This window comes from Anas acuta, chromosome 2, assembly GCF_963932015.1.
Source record: "Anas acuta chromosome 2, bAnaAcu1.1, whole genome shotgun sequence".
Taxonomy (NCBI): domain Eukaryota; kingdom Metazoa; phylum Chordata; class Aves; order Anseriformes; family Anatidae; genus Anas; species Anas acuta.
This window is the reverse complement of record NC_088980.1, coordinates 1460818-1480425: the sequence shown is the minus strand read 5'-3', so window position 1 is coordinate 1480425 and position 19608 is coordinate 1460818. Positions and strand designations below refer to the sequence as shown.

General features: G+C 51.2%; 1 protein-coding gene and 1 long non-coding RNA gene across 3 annotated transcripts; one reads left to right on the top strand and one right to left on the bottom strand.

Moving 5' to 3' along the window:
• Positions 1-723: 723 nt before the first annotated feature.
• Positions 724-19608, bottom strand: KIF9 (kinesin family member 9). Of its 2 annotated transcripts, XM_068673163.1 has the most exons (23): positions 19471-19608; positions 18486-18543; positions 17122-17283; positions 16688-16784; positions 16195-16360; positions 15984-16090; positions 15259-15483; positions 14149-14232; positions 13939-14031; positions 13353-13500; positions 12695-12759; positions 11848-11925; positions 11204-11272; positions 10798-10902; positions 9411-9466; positions 8169-8259; positions 6791-6924; positions 6438-6620; positions 5212-5420; positions 4591-4770; positions 3595-3710; positions 1725-1829; positions 724-1452 (listed from the first exon to the last, which is right to left on the bottom strand). In XM_068673163.1, exons 4-23 carry the CDS (start codon positions 16781-16783, stop codon positions 1348-1350), a joined length of 2415 nt encoding a protein of 804 aa, XP_068529264.1. In that variant the 5' UTR covers position 16784; positions 17122-17283; positions 18486-18543; positions 19471-19608; the 3' UTR covers positions 724-1347. The 2 variants fall into 2 exon arrangements, 1 of the variants encoding a protein (XP_068529264.1); XR_011093602.1 differs by lacking the exons at positions 724-1452; positions 1725-1829; positions 3595-3710; ... (4 more) ...; positions 8169-8259; positions 9411-9466 and having other exon boundaries at positions 10837-10902; positions 11848-11899.
• On the top strand, positions 1829-3191 carry LOC137851989 (uncharacterized). Its single transcript, XR_011093603.1, has 2 exons — positions 1829-2355; positions 2538-3191. It is a non-coding gene; the product is annotated as an uncharacterized lncRNA (long non-coding RNA).

The following is a 19608-nucleotide window of genomic DNA, read 5'->3' as shown; positions in this document are numbered from 1 at the left end:
GGATCCCCCAAATCAGCCCCGGGACACCGGCACCCCCCCCAGGATCACCAGCACGCCCTGGGACAAGCAGCATCTTCCAGGATCGGTACTGGGACACTGGGACCACCAAGGACCGCCGGGATCCCCAAAATCAGCCCCAGGACACCAGCACCTCTCCAGGATCACCAGCACCCCCTGGGATCAGCACCAGGACACTGGGACCCCCAAGGATAACCAGGAGCCCCCCAGGATCATCAGGACCCCCAGGATCACCAGCACCCTGTGGGATCAGCACCAGGACAGTGGGGTCCCCAAGGATATCTGGGATCCCCCAAATTCAGCCCCGGGAAACCAGCACCTCCCCAGGATCACCAGCACCCCCTGGGACAAGCAGCATCTTCCAGGATCCGTACCAGGATGCTGGGACCCCCAAGGAAAAACGGGAGCCCCTCCAGGATCATTGGGATCCCTGGGATCACCAGCACCCCCTGGGACCAGCAGCATCCCTTGGGATCAGTTCCAGGACACTGGGACTCCCAAGGACATCTGGAAGCCCCAAATTCAGAACCCAGAATGACCCCAGGATCGCACCCGGGACCCTGGCACCCCCAGACCCCAGCACCCGCCCAGACCCCCCTGCCCCATACCCACCCCATTCCTCCTGCTTGAAGGACGACACGTGGTCCTGCTGGCGGCCAGGCCACGTTTCAGAGATAAACACCCCAAAATTACCCCAAAACGGTCTTGCCCTTTCAAAAATCCTTTTATTTCATTGATTTTACAAACCCTGGGGAGGGCTCCTGGAAAGACGAGGCTGCTGCAGCACCCCGAGACACCCGTGTACCTTTGGGGTGTGGTGCAAACCTCCCCCCATCATTCGGGATCGGAGGCTCACAACATTTGCAGTGTCTAAAAATTGCGATGTCCTTATTTATTTATTTTTTCTCCCAGATTTGGGGCCACGGGGCGAGCAGCTCACGGAGTTTTATTCCTTATCCTAAGCAGCGGAAACCCCGAGGAGGTGCTGCGAGCAGGAGGACCTCCGCCCCGCAGGCCCTCAAAGATGACAGCAGCACAAACTCCTCGATTTTTCCAGCTGATCTCACCCTGGAGCAGAATCACCTCCCCGGAAAGCACCGGGAAAACGCGACCCTACACCAGGAGGGAGGGCAGAAGGAGCTGTGAAACCTCTCTGCCCTAAAACCTCATCGTGCAGGGGCTGTCGGAGCGCCCCGCCTCGCTTCCCGTAACTCCAGCAGCACAAAAGCAAGCTGCTTGTTTCGATCTCCCACCGTTTATTTTGGAGAAAGCGATCACGGGGAGGAATTCGGGGTGCTTTCTGAGCTGCCTGCCAGCTTCCAGCCCGAGCTAGGTGACGAGCAGAGACCTCGGGGTTTTGCTCCTGGCGGCTGTGATGTGCCCGGGCTTCTTGTGCATCTGCCCGAGGGACGACATGGCTCTGGCGTACGTGTGCTGATGAGAAAAAACAAAAATTTATTAACAAAACCCTGGTTTCCGAGCAGAGCTACCAGTAAAAACCCAAATTCATGACATGGCCCTCGCCACCAGGAAGGGAGGAGAGCTGAGAAGTGCTGGGATCGCTTTAAAGCAGAAGAGACCAGCACGGGATGGGGTCTCTACATCAGGCAGAGGGGAAAAAACGTTTCCAGGAGCTTAGAATTAGCTGCAGAATTAGTCCAGCATCCCGGCAAACACGGGCAGGAGCTGGGCCTGGCTGAGCTCACCCTCTGGTCTCGCCTCATTTTCGCTTTGTAGAACGAGGCCGATTCCGGGCCGGCCGGCAGCTCCAGCTCCTGCAGCCGCTCAAATCTCTCCTGCTCGTCCTCCTCCTGCCGGGAGAAAAAAAGAGACCCCAATCCATGAAAAAAAACACACGTGGAGACGCAGAGCTCAGCTGGGATGGAAGCACGGGTTTTGAAGACAGCAGCCAGCTATCTGGTGGTGTTTTCATGGCAGATTTGGGGATAGCTCTGGCTTCTTTTGGTTACTTTCCCTCGACGAGCAGCTTGGAGAAGGTGACAGTGAAAATCTGGGGTGATGAAAGGTAAAGGACTCGAGCCAAGAGTGGAATGAAACCCCCAGAGGAAGGTGCTGGTGCCCTCACGGACCCGGAATGGGGTCAGTGGTGCTGATGGGGAGGCTGCAGCTGTGAAAGGAAAATGAGAAACCTGCACTGAGCAGCATTACGGGGTCGGTGTTGGTTCCCTGCCTGCAACGTCACCAGCCTGACACAGCTGCGAAGCGTCGCCCGAAGGTGTGCTTCATTTATCTTTGGGGCTTTAATTGATGCGATGACAAGGAACCCAGGGCTGGGAAGCATTAAGGGAGTTTGTGTGAACGCACTGAGTAACTGGGGTTAGTAACAGTGCCCGGGGATGGATTTCCTCTTCTTTTCCCCAACGAGTGACATCCTGGGCCAGTGCAGGCAGGCAGTTTCCCTTCTGACCCCATTACCCAGAGGGGTTGGGGTCAGTTTTTGGTTGGTGTTGTTGTTTTGTTTTGTTTTTATGTGTTTTTTTTTGCTGTTCTCTTTATAGGGTCAGTGTCTGCAACCTTCCAGCCCGGTACATCGCAGCATCCTGCTTAAAACCAAACTCTGCTTTTGGTTTTTCCTGCGTCACGTTTGTTGTTCGTAGCCCCAAGGGAATTCGCTCAGGAGGAGAGGAAGAACCTGTCCGCCACCAGCCTTGAAGCTCTTCACGTGCCTTCCTAGAAGGCAGGAAAGAAAATGCTGAACCGAGATTTACGGTCAAAACGATCAGACGCAGAGAAATGAAAGGTCTCAGTTTCGGTTTTCTTTCTAGGGAGCCCCAGTCCCGCGGCGCACGTGGGTTAGAAACGGGGCCGTGCGCCTAGGGCAGGGGTCAGGCAGCTCACGCCCTCCTTCCACTCCTTCCCAACCCGCCTGCAGGTGCTCTTTGCTCCTCTTTTCCCAACCCCAGCGCTTTTGGGGCTGGGCAGCAGTGACGGAGACGTGGTGTGGCACAGAGGACTTGTCCCTGGTGGCCAGGAGGGGATTTCTCTCCTCGCCACGCTCCCCTTCTTGGTGCCAGCAGGGTGGAAGCCCTACGGAACAGCATTAAGGCTCCGAGGCTGATATTTAACAAACCTGGAAGGACTTCGGAGGGAAATAATGCAGAGAAGAAGCTCTGGTAAGTAAGAAAATCAGGAGAAATGCCCATTGTCAGGAATGACAACAGACGATGGATTCCCCCAAGCGGCGGTTGCTAACCAGAGGGCTGGCCACGCACCAGTTGCCACAACACGAAGCACAAAAGCCTGGCTGGAACCATCACAGATCCCAACTGCCAGCCTCCCGAGCACCCCGAGCACCTCTGGGCACCGTGCCTGCTCACGAAGAGTCATCAAACACCCGGGTGCTGCGAGCACCGTGTCCTATTTTGGCCTCTTTGCAATAAAGCTACGGTGGGAGCAAGCAGCCAGCTGCTCTCTGCGTCCTGTCAGCCAGCGTTTTGCTGCCAGCCACTCCGCTCGGAGAAAAAAAGGCAGAGCTGCCCCAAATGCCCTCCTCCTCCTCCTCCTTTTCCTCCTCCCAGGGGCTGAGCTGTGCCCTCACGGCGCGGCGAGACTCACCAGGCGCGTGACTCTGTCGATGGGAATCATCCCAGGCCTGATGTTGCCACCGGGCTTGAGAGCTTTCTGCACGTAGGTGGGGATGAGGAAGGACTCGCTGTACCAGATCTCAAACTCTGCAAGGCAAAAATGGGGCATTGAAGGGGGCTGCAGCCACCAGAGGCGAGGCTGGGTTTCCTCGGGCTCCCTGCTCACGGATCACGCAGGCCATGGGTGCTCCGAGCTCTTCTCTTTCAATCTGCTGGAAGAGCTCGTTAATTAGGACAGGGGGGCAATAAAGACAGTTAATGAGGTCGGAAGACCCAGGAGGTGGCCAGGACGTGGTGGCTGGACCTGGGGACAGTCCCCTGGGCTTGTGCACCCGAGAGAACAGCCACGAGATGGCAGTGCTCCTGCGTCCCGCAGCCATCCTCCCCACCAGCTGGGAGCTTGGAGAGGGCGATTTGGAGCAGCCGGGACGTTTTGGGGTCACATTTCAATCCCAAATGCTAAAGGAGCACAGGATCTTTCCAGCCCGTAATAGCTCCTGATAACCCACAGCAGGTGCTGCAGGAAATTTGTCCTTATTAACGCTTCGTGGCACAGGAGCCAGGAACGCAGGCACCATGGATGCGATGAAAACCACTGATTTTTTCACCCTGATTTCAGCTCCAAGACCTCTTTGCTCCGGGATGCCACAGGCAGCTGGCAGAAGCCAAAGCCAGAGCTAAGAGAAACCCGTGGCCAAGTTCCTGCACGGTCACTCTTGGGATGTGCCCAGGGGCACGAGCAGGGGACAGCGTGGCGTTATCTGCGAGAGAGAATCCGCAGAAGTTCAGGATTACGCCACAAAGAAACCACAAGAATCGTCAATAAAAAAAAGAGAAAGTCTGGAAGGCAGTAAGGGAAACCACAACAGAGCACGACAGGGGCTTGGCAGCACAGCTGGGAAGTGTTTCGGTGCCGAGCTGCCCTCACACACCCCAACTGAGCCCGAGGCTGCTCAGAAACTCATACCTGCGATGAGTTTGTTCCGACACTGGTCCACCAGGTGCTGGCAGTACTGGATCTCTGCCTTCAGGTCCTGCAGCTCAGCGTAAGCCGCCCGGTACTCCTCCTTCAGGTCCTTCATCTTCATGATGAGTAAAAACTCCTTCTCGTCGATTATGAGGTGTCCCGTCTCGTCGACGTACTCCCCTGGAGGGTAGGGAAAGGAACCAAAGGGTTTTCGTGCAGGTGGAGAGGGCCACGGAGCAGTCACTGTGCTTGGAAACACTCAAGGTTCAGTCCCCCGTGAGATGGGACACGGAAGGACACACACTTAGGGTATTGCTTAGGGCTTTCCTGGCTCCTGCTGAAAAAAAAAACACCCTGAGCAGCTGTGGTGAGGGTTTGGGGGACAAAAGGCTGCTAAAAAGACCACTAAAGCCAACGCTGCTTCTCTAGGATAAACATCTCGCGTTGTCAGCTTCCCTCAAATCTGTTTGCCCTTGTGGTTTCCAGCACCCACAGCTGGTAGATGTCATCAGAAAGAGGCCCAAAAAAAAAAAGTAAAAAGCGGTGAGTCTGTGAGAAGAGAAAGCCTCCCTCTGATACAGATTCAAGCCGATGCTGCTCATTGTGTAGCCAGCGACTTACCCTGCTGCCACCGCTCCTGCCTCTGGGCCTCCAGAGCCTTTTTGATGTTCTCCATCTCCTGCTTGATGAAGTTGATCCTCCGGGCTACTGTACCGCTCCTCTTCTTCCTGGCGAGGAGGATGCTTTTGTTCTCCTTAAAGATCCGGTTGATCTCACTTCCACACTCCTCCTTGAACTGCTCAAACGCCGCCGTTTTCGACGGAGGGGAGCTGCAACAAAAATTCAAAGAGCGAGGGCTCGTGCCGTGCTGGCTGCGCCCTGGTGCCAGCCCCACGACAGCCCCCGTGCCCCTTTTTCCCCTCTGCATTGCTCCCAGAAGGAAGGATTCCTTAGGAAGCGCCTCGGAATGGAGTTTTCCCTGGAAAGTGGATCTCTAAGGGTTTGAATTTTCAGCAAAAATGGCTAATAGTGTTAAGCCAAAATGCTTTTGCTCTTTTCCTGCTGGATTCCCAGCACAGACTGGCCACGTCTGCCAAACAAAGCCCTTGGCACGTGTCAGTCCCGCTGAATTTGGGAGGAATACTGCAAGGCGAGCAGAGGGCACGCTGCTGAGCACATCGAGCCCGTGGTCTTGGTACCCCGAGCGTTTTTTACCCCGTCTACACCATCCAGGAGGAAATGCAATTCAGTGCTGCCCTCCTGTGCTAAGTTCTGGTCGCTGTACCAGCAGATAACTGGCACGCTGCTGCGTTTTGGGGCCCTCTCCACAATTCTCTCTTGCTATGGCATTTCCTGCCATGACCTCACGCGGATATTGACCCTTTTTCACGAGTGTTTGGGGTTTTGTGGCTGCTCACGAGGCATCCCTGCCCGAGGGGTGAGGAGTGCTGCGACTTTCACAGGGGACCAGGTGGAAATGGAGTGAACTGGGATAGCTCAGTGGCTGAAGGTAAAACCTGCAGGCATGCCCGGAATGTAAAAACAGAAATATTGGCTCTAGAATATACAGAGAGAAGGGAAAAAAATCACATTTAAACGAGGAACTGACTCTTGGTCAGCAGAGATCACTTAACAGAGCAACTGGCAGAGCTCAGGGCAGCTGGGGAAGCCACCAGCACGTTTTGGTCCACTGGTGTCCATAAAAACCCTGCTGTGTCACCACCCAAGCAAGGAAGCTCTCTGAATCTCTCCTCTTTACCTTGAAAAAGGGAATTGTGCTAGGGAAATGCAATGCACCCACTAAAAACTGGCAAATGAGTTCTATTCCCTTCACAGGGACAGCTTACCTGGGCCGCTGGGAACCTTCTGCAGAGGCTGGCTTTGAGGGCTGCGTGTCAATATTGGCCGTATCCTCGCTCCTTGCTCTCTCCTTCACGTCCAAATCCTTGATGGGAATCGTTACCTGGCTTTTGGATAGTAAAGGAGCTTCCAGCTCTCTCCCAGAAACATAGCTCCTAGTTCCTTCCTTCCTAAGATGATGGGAAAAAGAGGAGGCAGGGTAATTTCTTCCCAACAGGGAAGTGGAATCAAAGCAAGGGTCTTGCTCTGCTCTGTTCCAAGCAGTTTAAAGGAAACCTGCAGGTTTAACACGGCTCCTGATGGCAAAGAAAAAGGAGAGCCGCCTGCCTGCTTCACTCACTTGGAGTGCTCGCTGCCCTTCCCGGATTTCTTCTTCTTCCCATCAGGTTTGGGTGAAATCGGAGTCGTTCTGGTCCCCAGTTCCCGTCTCTCCTTTTTCCCCAAGAAGTGGCGATCCACATCGACCACTCGTGCCTGGAAAGAGGAGAAATAAAAGACAGAGCAGGAGGTGTGAGCTTTGTAGATGATCAAACCACGCGGTACAGCCCACAGCCCCTTCATCTTGTCACACAACCGAATCCCAAAATCTTTGTTCACTACCAAGGACTGCAGGGAAACACCTCTATAAAAATGAAGCACGAATTAAAATCCTTAAATTATCCTTCAATTAATACGCTGAGTATTTCAGCTACTCAGGGAGAGAATAGCTCGGGTCCAGGGTCACAAAACGAAGCTCAAGCTTTTACTGGAAATTTTCCCTCCCAATTTTAGGCAGTTCTGAGCCGTGAGTAATTCAGACAGCGCTCCCAGGGTTTGACTGGTAACATCCCAAATTAAAACACAAACAGCAACCTCCTACAGCACCACGGCATCAATGCAATGGAAAAGCATCCTCAGAAGTCTTCATTCAGGGAAGGGGGACACGGAAGAGAATGACATTTCCTGCAGGACCTCTCAAATTGCCTCAACCATAATGCAGAAGGGGGCACTAAGCGTTAAAATCCGCTCATGTTAGGGTTTGGTTTTGGTTTCCAGGTCTTTAAATAAAGACTTGAATTGGCCTGCTAGAGCCCATCTGTTTTGCTGTTATGCAAATAATGTGCCTTTTCCCTTTCGCCTGTCTTCCGAAATATTCAAAGCATCTACAGTTAAACCACAGGACGAGTGCATGACTCTGCAGAGCCGATAATGGTTATTTTTCTCTGCTTGACTGGGAAAAGCAAGGCAAGGGAACGACCACTGCAGAGAGAAAATATTCCACAGATGGAAACGAGCAAGGAAAAAGAGGTTATAACCACAGGTCGGAGTTCTGCGTTTCTGGTTTAGAGATTTCTGGGTTTTAGAGTTCACTTTGCTGCGGAAATTGTAAGGATTAAAAGGAGGAGCTCAACACAGGCAAGGGATCTGACCCTGCCTTTTACAGCCACCTGGCTGCCAGGCAGGTCACCTCCTTCTATTAATTTATATTTGCTTCATTACCGTGTTCTCAATTATTCTGTTCAGATAGAGGGCCTAATGCCCTGCTGCCAGGAATTAAACTCTCTGTTAATTGGTGCCCCTCTGCTCTGTGCGAGTTTCCTGGCACACTCACCGTGTTAATATTTCTGAGCTTTAGATTTCAGCAGGGAGAAGTTCAGAACCCGAGGCAATTCGGGGTTCAGCAGCAAAGAAGTAATCCTGAAATGGGTTCTGGGCAAGGCCCAAGCACCAGGAATTACCTTCTGAGCAGCAGCAATAGTAGCAAAGTCATTTTTGTCGATCAGAGCATATTTGCTTCGTAATCTGGCTTCCACTTCGTGTTCCTGTTGCCTATGGGAGAAAGCAGCCCTTTACCTTCATGTTCCCAGAGGATTATTTCACATGGCAAAACCTGCAATACCTGCCAACATCACGTCTCCAAAGAAAACATCTGTTATCTGAGATCTCACTTCCAAACACCCCATTCTGCTCTTTCCACTCTTCCCGTGGTGTTGGAACCTTTTCCATTCCCCTCACCCTTTTTTTTTTTATCATGTCCTTTCAGGCCTCACAGTTATGGAAGTTTTTTGGTATCTGTTTAAATACTGAGCTTAACCTTTCAATGGTCCAGATCGAATAATACCACATCTGTACAGTTATATCACTTTAATATCTAATCTTATTCTAATCTATTGATTATTAAATGGTGATTTTTTTTTCACTGAAAGAGAGCAGGTGAAGCACACTATAAGAGATTGAAGATTGTTAGAGAACCTGCAAGTTAAAAATAATAATAAAAAAAAAAAGCCCATCGCTTTGGCACAATAAAAGGAGGCACAAGTTAAAAAATGATAATTATTGGGCAAGAATTTTACCATTTTGCTCCTGTGTCCCTGAAAATCCCGACTGCCCGGCCTGATGACACCCTCATTCCTCTTTGTCCTTTTGTGTTTTGCATCATGGAAACTGCCTGTCTTCATTTTTTCTTCCAGCCTGCCACTCACCTTCCCTCGTTCAGCCCAAAGCACAGCTTTCAGCACCCACCGTGACATTTCCCAACAGGCACTTTCACACTTTCTCCCCTTTAAATATAAATACCTACACACTGATGGCCTTTAGATGCTGGCGTGGGGAGGGCAGCACGAATCACCTCATCCTACCGTTTAATTTTTCTTCAGACCTGCTTGTTGCCTGCCTTGCACTCAGGAGATACACAACGACTGAGGTTCCCATGCTCAGGGGTGGTTATTTGCTGAGCAGTGTTATTAACTTATCACCAAGAGCCTTTGCACATGACTTATGAGCACTGGAAGGTTAGAGGCAAGAGTCTTCTTGAGCAAAAGCCATCAGAAATTGTCCAGAACTCTGTTTTCGGTTACAAGTTATTCCCTATCCTTAATAATTCTTCTCCACCGATGTCCTGGTAAGCGTGGTATCACAGAAAAAACCTTGATGGGATTTCTAAACCTCACTGTGACATGTATCAGTCCCGAATATCTTACCTTACAATCAGCTTGAACTGCTTAAATACCTCCTGGACTTGCCTGACATTCGTTATCTGAGGAAGAGATGCATACAGTGAAGACAAAAGTCAGCATTTCCAGGCTGTGGTCAGCTGTACTGATGCAAATATTTCAGATCGTGAGGGTTTTGCTTTCCAGCTGGTGGCTATCAGCACTCACAGGGAGTTACCTTTATCCTGTACTTGGCTGGAGGCTGACACCTTGCTCACTCTGAGGAGGTTTTTAGGGAGAGAGGAAGCTGCTAGGCCTAGATTTAGAGCCAGACCTAGATAGGTAGGCTCCACGGAGTGCACAGCCAGCCAGATAATTAATTTTTTACAATAATTTTACAAATTACACAGATGGCATCCACTGACTTTGTAGATTATGATGTCACTTTTCTTTTCTTTACCCTCCAAGACTGCCTACTTAGAACTGCCAGAGCACTCTCTGCAGCCCTCTCAGCCATGACACCAAATCATTTGAGCTTTGTCACTGCCTCTGCTTAGAGACCAGGAGCAAAGACACAGACAGACAAAAAATGGGGAGGGTGCAACTGAGCAGGAATCTGCCCTGAGGTCTCCCAAGGTGTAAGATACAGACCAAAGTGTGAAATGCACTCTCCCTGCTCTCAACTTTGCCTCTAAAAGATTCTTCAGTCCCTCCAAAGACATCGTTCCCCGTGTGAAACTCCTTAGTCCTCTGCCTTCCCTGCTCCGCACCCATCCACATCCCATTTTGCAGCTCAGATATAAAACAGCTTCACAGAAACACTTAGAATCATTTAGGTTGGAAAAAAACCTTCAAGATCATTAAGTCCAACCATCTGCCTGGCCTACCAAGTCCCATCACCTCACAGACAGCACCCCAGGGCCTTTTCTGTGGGCACCCAGCGCCTTCCCCAAGCCTGTACTGCATGGGGTCGCCTTCTTGTTTGCCCCCACAGAAATATTTGTGCAGGGGGGACTTCAGCTGGTTCTTTTGGCAATCATTTTGCTGTTGACTGGTACTTCCAGGCTGTAGAACTGTCCTAACAAACCTGTCTCTAAGAGATTGAACGTATTTTGGCAACACACCTCGCAAAAGTTTTAGTATGATGTTGACAGGGCAAATTTTTGATGTTACTTATTTATAGAAGTAATGCACAAACCGATTCAAAGGGTTTCATGACAGAGGAAAAGTCTCCTCGAGCTTTGTAGTGGGTTTACACGGCAAGGTTTTACCCGAGTAAAACCATCACAGGCTTCCAAAAAAAGCAAAAATGGTATGAAAACAAGGATTTCAGGTTAAAGACAGCTCTTCAGAAGACATTTTCATTGATCCTGCCCTGGGATAAAATGGGATGGAAGCGGTATCCAAGTCCTTCTCTGCTTAAAAAGCTATTTACCTCAATTTCATCGATGGCTCCTTGCAGGTATTTGTGGATCTGAGACTTAATCTCTGCTATCTGGACATCAGTCAGAGGGTCGTAAGTCACCAAAGATCGATTTGCCTGAGAGAAAAGGTGAATAAGTATTGATATATTAAAAAAAGCACAGCAAGTACAAGTCTGGCAAACACCTGGTGTGCCCAGGGAAGCTTTGAGCTTAATTTCTGATTTTAACTTCTCATCAGAGTTAATAGGACTTGGGAGCATGCTGAAAGGAGTGTGTTCCCTCTCGTGTTTCAACCAAACAAGAGGAGGGCCTCACAAGTCAAAAAAAAAAAGAAACCAGGCATCTACAGGAGGTGGTGACTCTGCAAAATGATGATTTTGGCAGGTGCTGTGTAAGATGGTGCAGGCAGTTCCTCACCAGGTTGTTGTGCATTGCCAGTTCTTGCTTCAGAAGAACGATCTCCTTCTCCAAAGCCCTCACTGTCTCCTAGCAGGAAAACAAAAAAAAGGTGAGCGAGTAACTAAATGCTGTTATTGAAAATAAAATAGGCACTGACGATTCGGAATGTGTGTCCAGAAAGGTGGGAGTACCCAAATCTGGTGGGATCTGGTGCAAACCAACACTGAGCTGCTTTAGGGGCCTGTTGGAGCATCAAAGCACAACAGCTTCCTTAAACGCACGTTGGTTTCTCTTTCCCATCCACACCTCCCAGCGAAAACGAAGGGACTGAAGAGGAAATGACAGCTTTTTGCACAGCTCCCAGCTTCTTCTGGAAGCTCCCCAGCTGCTTTGCTGCTCACCAGCGAGATCAGACCATGAAGTGCAGCAGGGCTCTCACACACCCCATGTGTTACGGACCCAATAATTCTAAACTTCTTCTTGGGGCCACCAGTAATTCATTCAGCTTTGCCTGCTGCCAGCTCCCTTTCAGCTGTGGAAGCGCACTCAGGACATCTAAAACACCGCCATCGATTTCTTTAATTTTTTTTTTTTTTGCCTGGAATCGTGGCAGGAATATCATTGTACCAGCAGGAGCAGGAATAACGCTGCTCTCTACATACCTCGGGGTCACACGTCACATTGATGACTGGCTCTGTCGTGATCCATTTCATTCTGGTAGCAAAACGAAGAGAAGACAACTGAAAAACACGTGTTGTTTTTGTTAAACAGTAACTGAAAGAGATATCGGTGAGGATTTCATTTTCATAATCCCTTACTATTAAATCAGATCAGATCCCAGCACAAATTAAAGCAAAATCATTTAACTACACGGAGAATTACAGGGTTTATGATTCCAGGAGCGTATCCCCCAGTGCTCACTGGTTTCTGTGGGATGAGCCAGCTTCAGACCATCTCTTTGTGCTTTCTGTCCTGCACGTGGACAGCTCTTTGTGTGACAGAGCTGTGATCTCGAAAACACCCCCCCCACACACACACACACAGTTCTGAGCAAAATAACACGTCCTAACACCTCCAAATCACGGATCGGTGGCTTTCAGGCTTAGTTCCTGCAATGTGATCTCTCGGGAATAAACCCCTGCAGCCTGAAAATCATCCCGTTTCCATCAATTTCATTACACAATTTACCATTCAAAACACACTTGTAGATCTGAACCAAAAATAACAATTCAGTGTCCAGTGTGCTTCGATCTCAAATTTTGGGGCCTTCTGTAAACCAGGCTGCTCACCACTCCGCATCACAAAGCAGACTGGTGAGATCAATCTGTTCTCTGAGCCTCTGAGATAAGATGAGCTCTATCCAATGTTTCTGAAGAATTAGGCAGGATGTTTCTCTGGGACTCCAGCCACAACCCTCCAGAGAATACTCTTTGAAGGCAGTCAGGGCTGATGCAATTGCAGCAGCAGCAGGAACAAGACTGTAATTCTGCAGAAATCAGTTCAACTTACAGTCTCTTCTACGTGCAAAGCTTCCCCGCAGATATTCGCCACTAGGACAGTGTTGCATTTCCCTCCTGGAACAATAGAAAAGAAAAAAAAAAGGCAAAGAATATCATTTTGTTGCTGTTCTTCCCTTTTCTGGAAAATATTAGGTTATGTGCTGACTGAAAAACAGAAAAAGCAGCAAAGAACGTGGCCGGTTGGGAAGTGCCCCTCTGAAGTTCCCATCCAGTGGAACAGAATAATTTATGAGTACATCAAACATCCCTCTGAGTTTTGATGACTTCGGTTCCTCCACACAAATGCCTGCAGCCTGTCTTCAGCTGCTTTCTCCTCAGCCTTTCCTGCACGTTCCGGACGCACCTCGGCTTCGGGTTTCTCATCTGGAGCCCAATGCTAAAGGAGCAGCAGCTGGAGAGGTTTGTAACGTGCTGCATTTTTGTGCTGCCTAGTTTTTTCAACTGTTCCAACTGAGGGAAGTTCAGCGAATTTCTATTGGCCTGAGCAGCCTGGCCTTTGTACTGTCTGTGCCTGCTGATGAGGAAAACCAGGCGTCCTTTGAACAAAAATTAGTTCCATGTGTTTAGAAGGGCTTGAACAGCTGATAGGCTCCCTGAAACACGATTTTCTACGGGTTTTCTTTGGGGCTGTGACCCACAGCTCTTACCCAGCGAGTCCTTGAGGACGTGAGTGAGCTTGCTCTGTCGGAAGGGGATGTGGTCCCTCCTCGGGTCAGCCAGGGCGATGACGATTTGCTCGAGGAACGACAGAGACTTGTTAATGTAGCTGGCTTCCTTCAGAACCTGCCCTTCAGACTGGAACCAAGATCCAAAGCGTGAGGACAGGGATCTAAACCAGATCAAACATTTCTCATCTAGATCTAGATTTGCACTGACACTCGGGGAATGAAGAGGAAAAGCACGAGTTCTTTGTCCTAAGAGCGAATGGCTCTGGCCTTTTCCTTTGTGGAGAACTGATAGCTGGATAAACTGAGGGGCAGATAAACCAACTGAACCTGGCTCGGGTTGGGAGGCACACGCAGGATGGGACTCACGTCCACGAGGACTTGGCAAAGCCAACACCTGCCAACATCTGAGCACTCTCCCATGCATTAATGTGACTTAGAATTTGTCACAGCCTCTCCTATTTATCACAGGCCGAATTCTGTTGTGGAAAACCCTCAAATTTCACCTCCAATATGTTGATTACCAGCCTCTCCACCACGTCCATCAAATATTTCTTCCACTACTCACCCCGGTCTTGCTCAGTCTCTCTGAGCCCGCCAGGTCGATGAGGTTGATCTTGGAATTAATGCATCTGACTTCTGAGAAAGCTCTGCAACGAGACTGAGGGGGAAAGAGCATGGGCTGTACTTCGCTGTAGGCAAAACTGAAGAGTAAAAAAACAGCCACACAAAGATCCTCAGTCATTTGAGCCCCCGGAATAACTGCTGGAGCTCTTACCTCGATGTAGATAGTAAAGATGCAATGGGATCTGGAGGAATTCTTATTCAGTGAGTGCTCTGCTATGACTCGGTTGGTCTCACCCTGTAAAGGGAGTCAGAACTGAAGACAATATTTTAAAGCTTCTGCAAAAGGGAAACTAGAAATCCACACAGATAAAGAAACAGTGGTTCAATCTTCATTCTGCAGCCTGTTGTTCACATGGTTAGAGCCTCCAGTGCAGGAGCGCGGGGTATTTGTGTCACTTTCTCACTCAAAAGGCATTTCACAGCACGGTTGGTTAATAATCATAATAATTGTGCCATAATTGTGCCTCTTACCAGCTATATTCTCTGTATTTCCAATTTCAAGGCTCATTTTCACCATCCTGCTACTCTTTAGGAGGAAAATGGGAGCTCCTGGGAGTCACAGGGGCTAGCTTAGGACACCAGTCCCATCAGTAAAAAGGCAAATCAAGGATTTTAAGGACACCAGAGGGCTCCTGGTAAGGACACCCTTCCTGCCAACAGCACCAACAATTTTTTCATGTTTTCCTTACAAATTAAAGCACCCGCAGGTAAAAGAAGGATGCAGCCACAACCAAATAAACTTCCTTCACAAAGACAACATGGTGTGAGCAGCCCTGCTGTAAAACCTGACAAACACTGCCTGTGCTGTGACCATGCCAGAGATGTCAGTGGTAAAACTCTTTTCTTGGAGCTCTGACTTAGCCAGTCTGCTGAAGGGGCCGGTGAGGCAGCTGGTATTTCAGACAAGCCTTGTGAAATGAAGACAAAAATCTGTGGCTACACTATTTTGGTGCTGCCTGGAATCCCCAGCGCTGCTGCTTTCCATGGCCTCACCCCTAATTTATCTCCTCCATCACCTGAGTTGTTCTCACACCCCCTAAAACCTGGGTTTTTCCACAGAGATCTTCCAGAATCTCTCTGCCACGGATTATTTCCTTGCAAGAGCACGGAAACTACAAGGAGTTACCACTTCTCCCACGCAGCAGAGAGAGAACAAAGAGGGCTGAAGCTCCCTCCGGCAGTCCTGGCCACCCTCTTCCTGCTGTCCTGCCTCTCCCCTCACCCAAACCACCGAGAGAATTGGAATATTTGCTTGGCTTGCCTCGAAAAGGAGATTGAGAGCATCCTCCTCGTGGCTGACGGAGTGTATAGACAAACCCTTGACGTAAACGCCCCGTGGGCAGTCCACCACAGCCATCTGCACGTCTCCGGCCCCGCTGTTTGTGGTGGTGGCCAGCAGGTCGCACAAGGTCTCGTTGTAGATCTCCAGGTAGGAGACCCGCACGGTGATGAAGGAATCGACGGAGCGCGCGATCGCTTTGAAGACCTGCAGAAAGAAAAAAGGATGGCAGTGGCAGGACTCGTTCACAAGCAGGACTGTTTATGGCTGTTCAGAGGAGCTGTTTGGGACTTGTAGAACAGCTCTGAGCTCATCTACGGCTAATTCTGAACCATGGCTGAATTCTAATTCTAATTCTAATCCTAATTCTGAACAGGGCTAAGTCCATGTTTTGAGTAGGATTCCTCAGAATGATGTTTTTTGAAAGCCTTGAAGGTTTCTTCTTACATTCTTCTGACATTCAGGAAGCAGCGAGCTACCCAACACGCTCCCGATGCTCTGAAATCCCACCACGAGCTCACCGTATGTTACAGGATCCTTTATTTCCTTAAGGACCATCACTGAGATAAAATTTAAAAAAAAAGGAGCGGTGGAAACCAAATAAAACATACCCAGTGTTAAAACGGTTTTATGAGCAGCAGAATGCTGATAAAAGTGATGCTTTTATTACTTCTTCTGGGCTCTTTTCCCACCAGGATGCTCAGTACCTGCTGGATAGCTCGGGGTATGATTCCTCGATGCTTGTACTCGGCCGTCGCTCCCGTCATCGTGTAGGTTTTACCAGCCCCTGTCTGCCCGTAGCACATGATCGTGCCTAGAAAAGAATGAAAACGAAATAAACCCAGGAGGGAATCTTTCAATCTCCCTCAGATCAACTCTCCCCTCACCATCAAAAGAGTCAAAATAGGAAGAAATCACCGTTATAGCCCAGCAGGGCATCAGACACCAACTTCTCGGCCACAGTCTCATACACCAGCTCCTGGGAGGTGTTGTGGAGGACCCCGTCCAGCCTGAAGGACCAGTCAGTCTGTCTGTTATTCACAATTCCTTTCCTGGCGTCTTTTTTGATGTAAATATCTATGCTCTGAACCCCCCCAAAACAGAAACAAAGGTTAATTTCTGCAGTTGTGAAGAGTTCCAGCAGTTAGCATCTAAAAAAACCCACCCACTGGAGAGCTGCAGGTAAGCAGAAGGTGGAACACAAAATATTGTGATTGCTTTTACTGCTCCTGCGGGTATTTTCTGGCGGCAGGAGGTCAAAAAAAAGGAAGAAAGGTTCATCCGTTTGGCTTTCAGAGATGAGCCAGGGCAATTATTGGGTTGGTGTTAACACAAGGATTGTGGGGTGAAGTCAGGAAGGTGTGGATGGGGAAATCAAACTCCAAACCTTTCACGCCTGCTTTTTTCCTACCTTGTTGTCTGGCCCAAATTTGATCATATCTTGAGCAAAATCGGCCGTTGGTTTGACTCGTGCAAACGTACGGACCCTCTTCTCTGCTGCCTCCATCCTGCAGGGAGAGGACCACGAAAAAGCACCGGCTGCGACCTCGGCTCACCCAAATCTCTGCTCCCGAGGCTCTGAGCGAGAGACTTGAGGCGAAACGAAGCCAAAATGCCCCAAAAGCGAGGCAAAAGGCCTTGCAGGCTGCTGGGTGCCAGCAAATCCAGCACTCTGAGCAACCTGAACCTGTATTTCTCGTGTCTTTGTAACCCCTTTTTATACTGTTAACCTCTTTTTATACTGTTATTCCCTTTTTACGCTGTTTTCCCCTTTTTATGCTGTTTTCCCCTTTTTATACTCTTTTCCCCTTTTTATGCTCTTTTCCCCTTTTTATAAAGTCCCACCTGAGGCACCCGGGTGAGTCCTTTTTAATCCCTGGAGCACACAGGTCCTGTATTTTCTGTTTCCTGTGCTCAGCAGGCGAGATCCAGCCCCAGCTTCTGCTTTCGGACAGGATTTTTGGTCTCTCTCGTGCATTAACCGCTTTTTTCCGGGCTCTCCATCACCTGAAATGTAAAGACGTGATCTGAACCAAGATTTCTGTTTGAATAAGAGGTGAGTGAGTGACTGACGAAGCCCCCCGTGCCGTTTAACTAATTATAAATACACAAAGACCCAGGGAAGCGTCGCGTTTAACGAACCCAAACGTGGCTCCTTGCTCTTTCCCCAGATTCCCGCAGCAAAATCGTCCCCAGAGTCCAAAATCTCACACCCTGCTAATCTGGGGCTCCATTTAGGGCTCCCCTGCTAATTTGGCCCCATTTGGGGCTCCCCTGCTATTGTGGGGCTCCTTTTGGGGCTCTGTTTGGGGCTCCTCTGCTAATTTGGCTCCGTTTGGGGCTTCCTGCTAATTTGGGGCTCCATTTGGGGCTCCCCTGCTAATTTGGGGCTCCATCTGGGGCTCCCCTGCTAATTTGGCTCCATTTGGGGCTCCCCTGCTAACTTGGGGCTCCATTTGGGGCTCCCCTGCTAATTTGGGGCTCCGTTTGGGGCTGCCCTGCTAACTTGGGGCTCTGTTTGGGGCTCCATTTGGGGCTCCCCTGCTAATCTGGGGCTCCATTTGGGGCTCCCCTGCTAATTTGGCTCCATTTGGGGCTCCCCTGCTAATGTGGGGCTCCTTTTGGGGCTCCATTTGCTGCTGCCCTGCTAATGTGGGGCTCTGTTTGGGGCTCTGTTTGGGGCTCCCCTGCTAATTTGGCTCCTTTTGGGGATACCCTGCTAACTTGGGGCTCCTTTTAGGGCTCTCTTTGGGGCTCCCCTGCTAACTTGGGGCTCCTTTTGGGGCTCTCCTGCTAATTTGAGGCTCCTTTTGGGGCTCCCCTGCTAATTTGGGGCTCCTTTTGGGGCTCTGTTTGGGGCTCCATTTGGGGCTCCCCTGCTAATCTGGGGCTCCCCTGCTAATTTGGCCCCATTTGGGGCTCCCCTGCTAATGTGGGGCTCCTTTTGGGGCTCCATTTGGGGCTGCCCTGCTAATTTGGGGCTCCGTTTGGGGCTTCCCTGCTAATCTGGGGCTCCATTTGGGGTTCCCCTGCTAATTTGGCCCCATTTGGGGCTCCCCTGCTAATGTGAGGCTCCATTTGGGGCTCCCCTGTGCAGCAGCACGCCCACACCAAGATTAGGGCCTGAGGGAGGCGTGAGGCGGGGATTTGGGGTCAGGGGTGGCCCAGAAAGTTCCTGGGGACATCAGACTTGGGGGGGGCGGCTTCACCTCTGTGCCTTGGGCCAGGTCCGGAGGTGGGAGGCGAGGCGGGGGCGGCGGAATTGTTCTGGAAGGAACCAAGGAAACCATTAGGAATGTTCTAGAATTCAGCTGGGACCCCCAATCCCCCACCAAAAGCCCCCCCCCCGTATCCCAGCACCTCCCTGAGCAGGGCACCCCCCACCCCCCCCCCCCAGGTACCTGCTGGGGGCTGGAGGTGGCACTGGGGACACTGGTGACAAAGCCTGGGGGGGTGACAGGGCCTGAAGGGGGGGGTGACAGAGCTTGGGGGGGGGGGTGACAGGACCCTGGGGGGGTGACAAAGCTTGGGGGGAAGTGACAGGGCCTTGGGGGGGTGACAGGGCCCTGAGGGGGGGGTGACAAGGCCCTTGGGGGGTTGACAAAGCTTGGGGGGAGGTGACAGGACCCTGGGGGGGGTGACAAGACCTTGGGGGGGGTGACAGGGCTCTGGGGGGTGTAACAGGGACCTGAGGGAGGTGACAGGACCCTGGGGGGGGTGACAAGGCCCAAAAGGGGGGGTGACAAAAGCCTGGGGGGGGGTGACAGGGCCTTGGGGGGGATGACAGGAACCTGGGGGGGGTGATAAGGCCCTGGGGGGGGGTGACAAAGCCTAGGGGGGATGACAGGGCCTTGGGGGGGGGGGGTGACAAAGCCCAAGGGGGGGTGACAGGGCCTTGGGGGGGTGACAAAGCCTGGGGGGGGGGTGACAGGGCCCTGAGGGGGGTGACAAGGCCCAAATGGGGGGTGACAAGGCCTGGGGGGGGGGGGTGACAAGGCCTTAGAGGGGGTGACAAAGCTTGGGGGGTGACAGGGCCTGGGGGGGGGTGACAAAGACTGGGGAGGGGGGGTCACAGGGACCTGAGGGGGGGGTGACAGGGCCCTGGGGGGGGTGACAGGGTCTGGGGGGGGTGACAAGGCCTGGGGGGGGTGACAAAAGCCTGGGAGGGGTGACAGGGCCCCCCCCCCTCCCCACCTCAGCGCCCCCTCAGCTCCGGCCAGGCCGCGGGGCCGTTGCCATGGCAACCGCCGCTTTCCCGCGCGGCGGCGGCGACGCCGGAAGCGCGGGGAGGGCGGAAGTGAAGGCGCGGCGGGGGGTGAGGGCGGAAGTCGG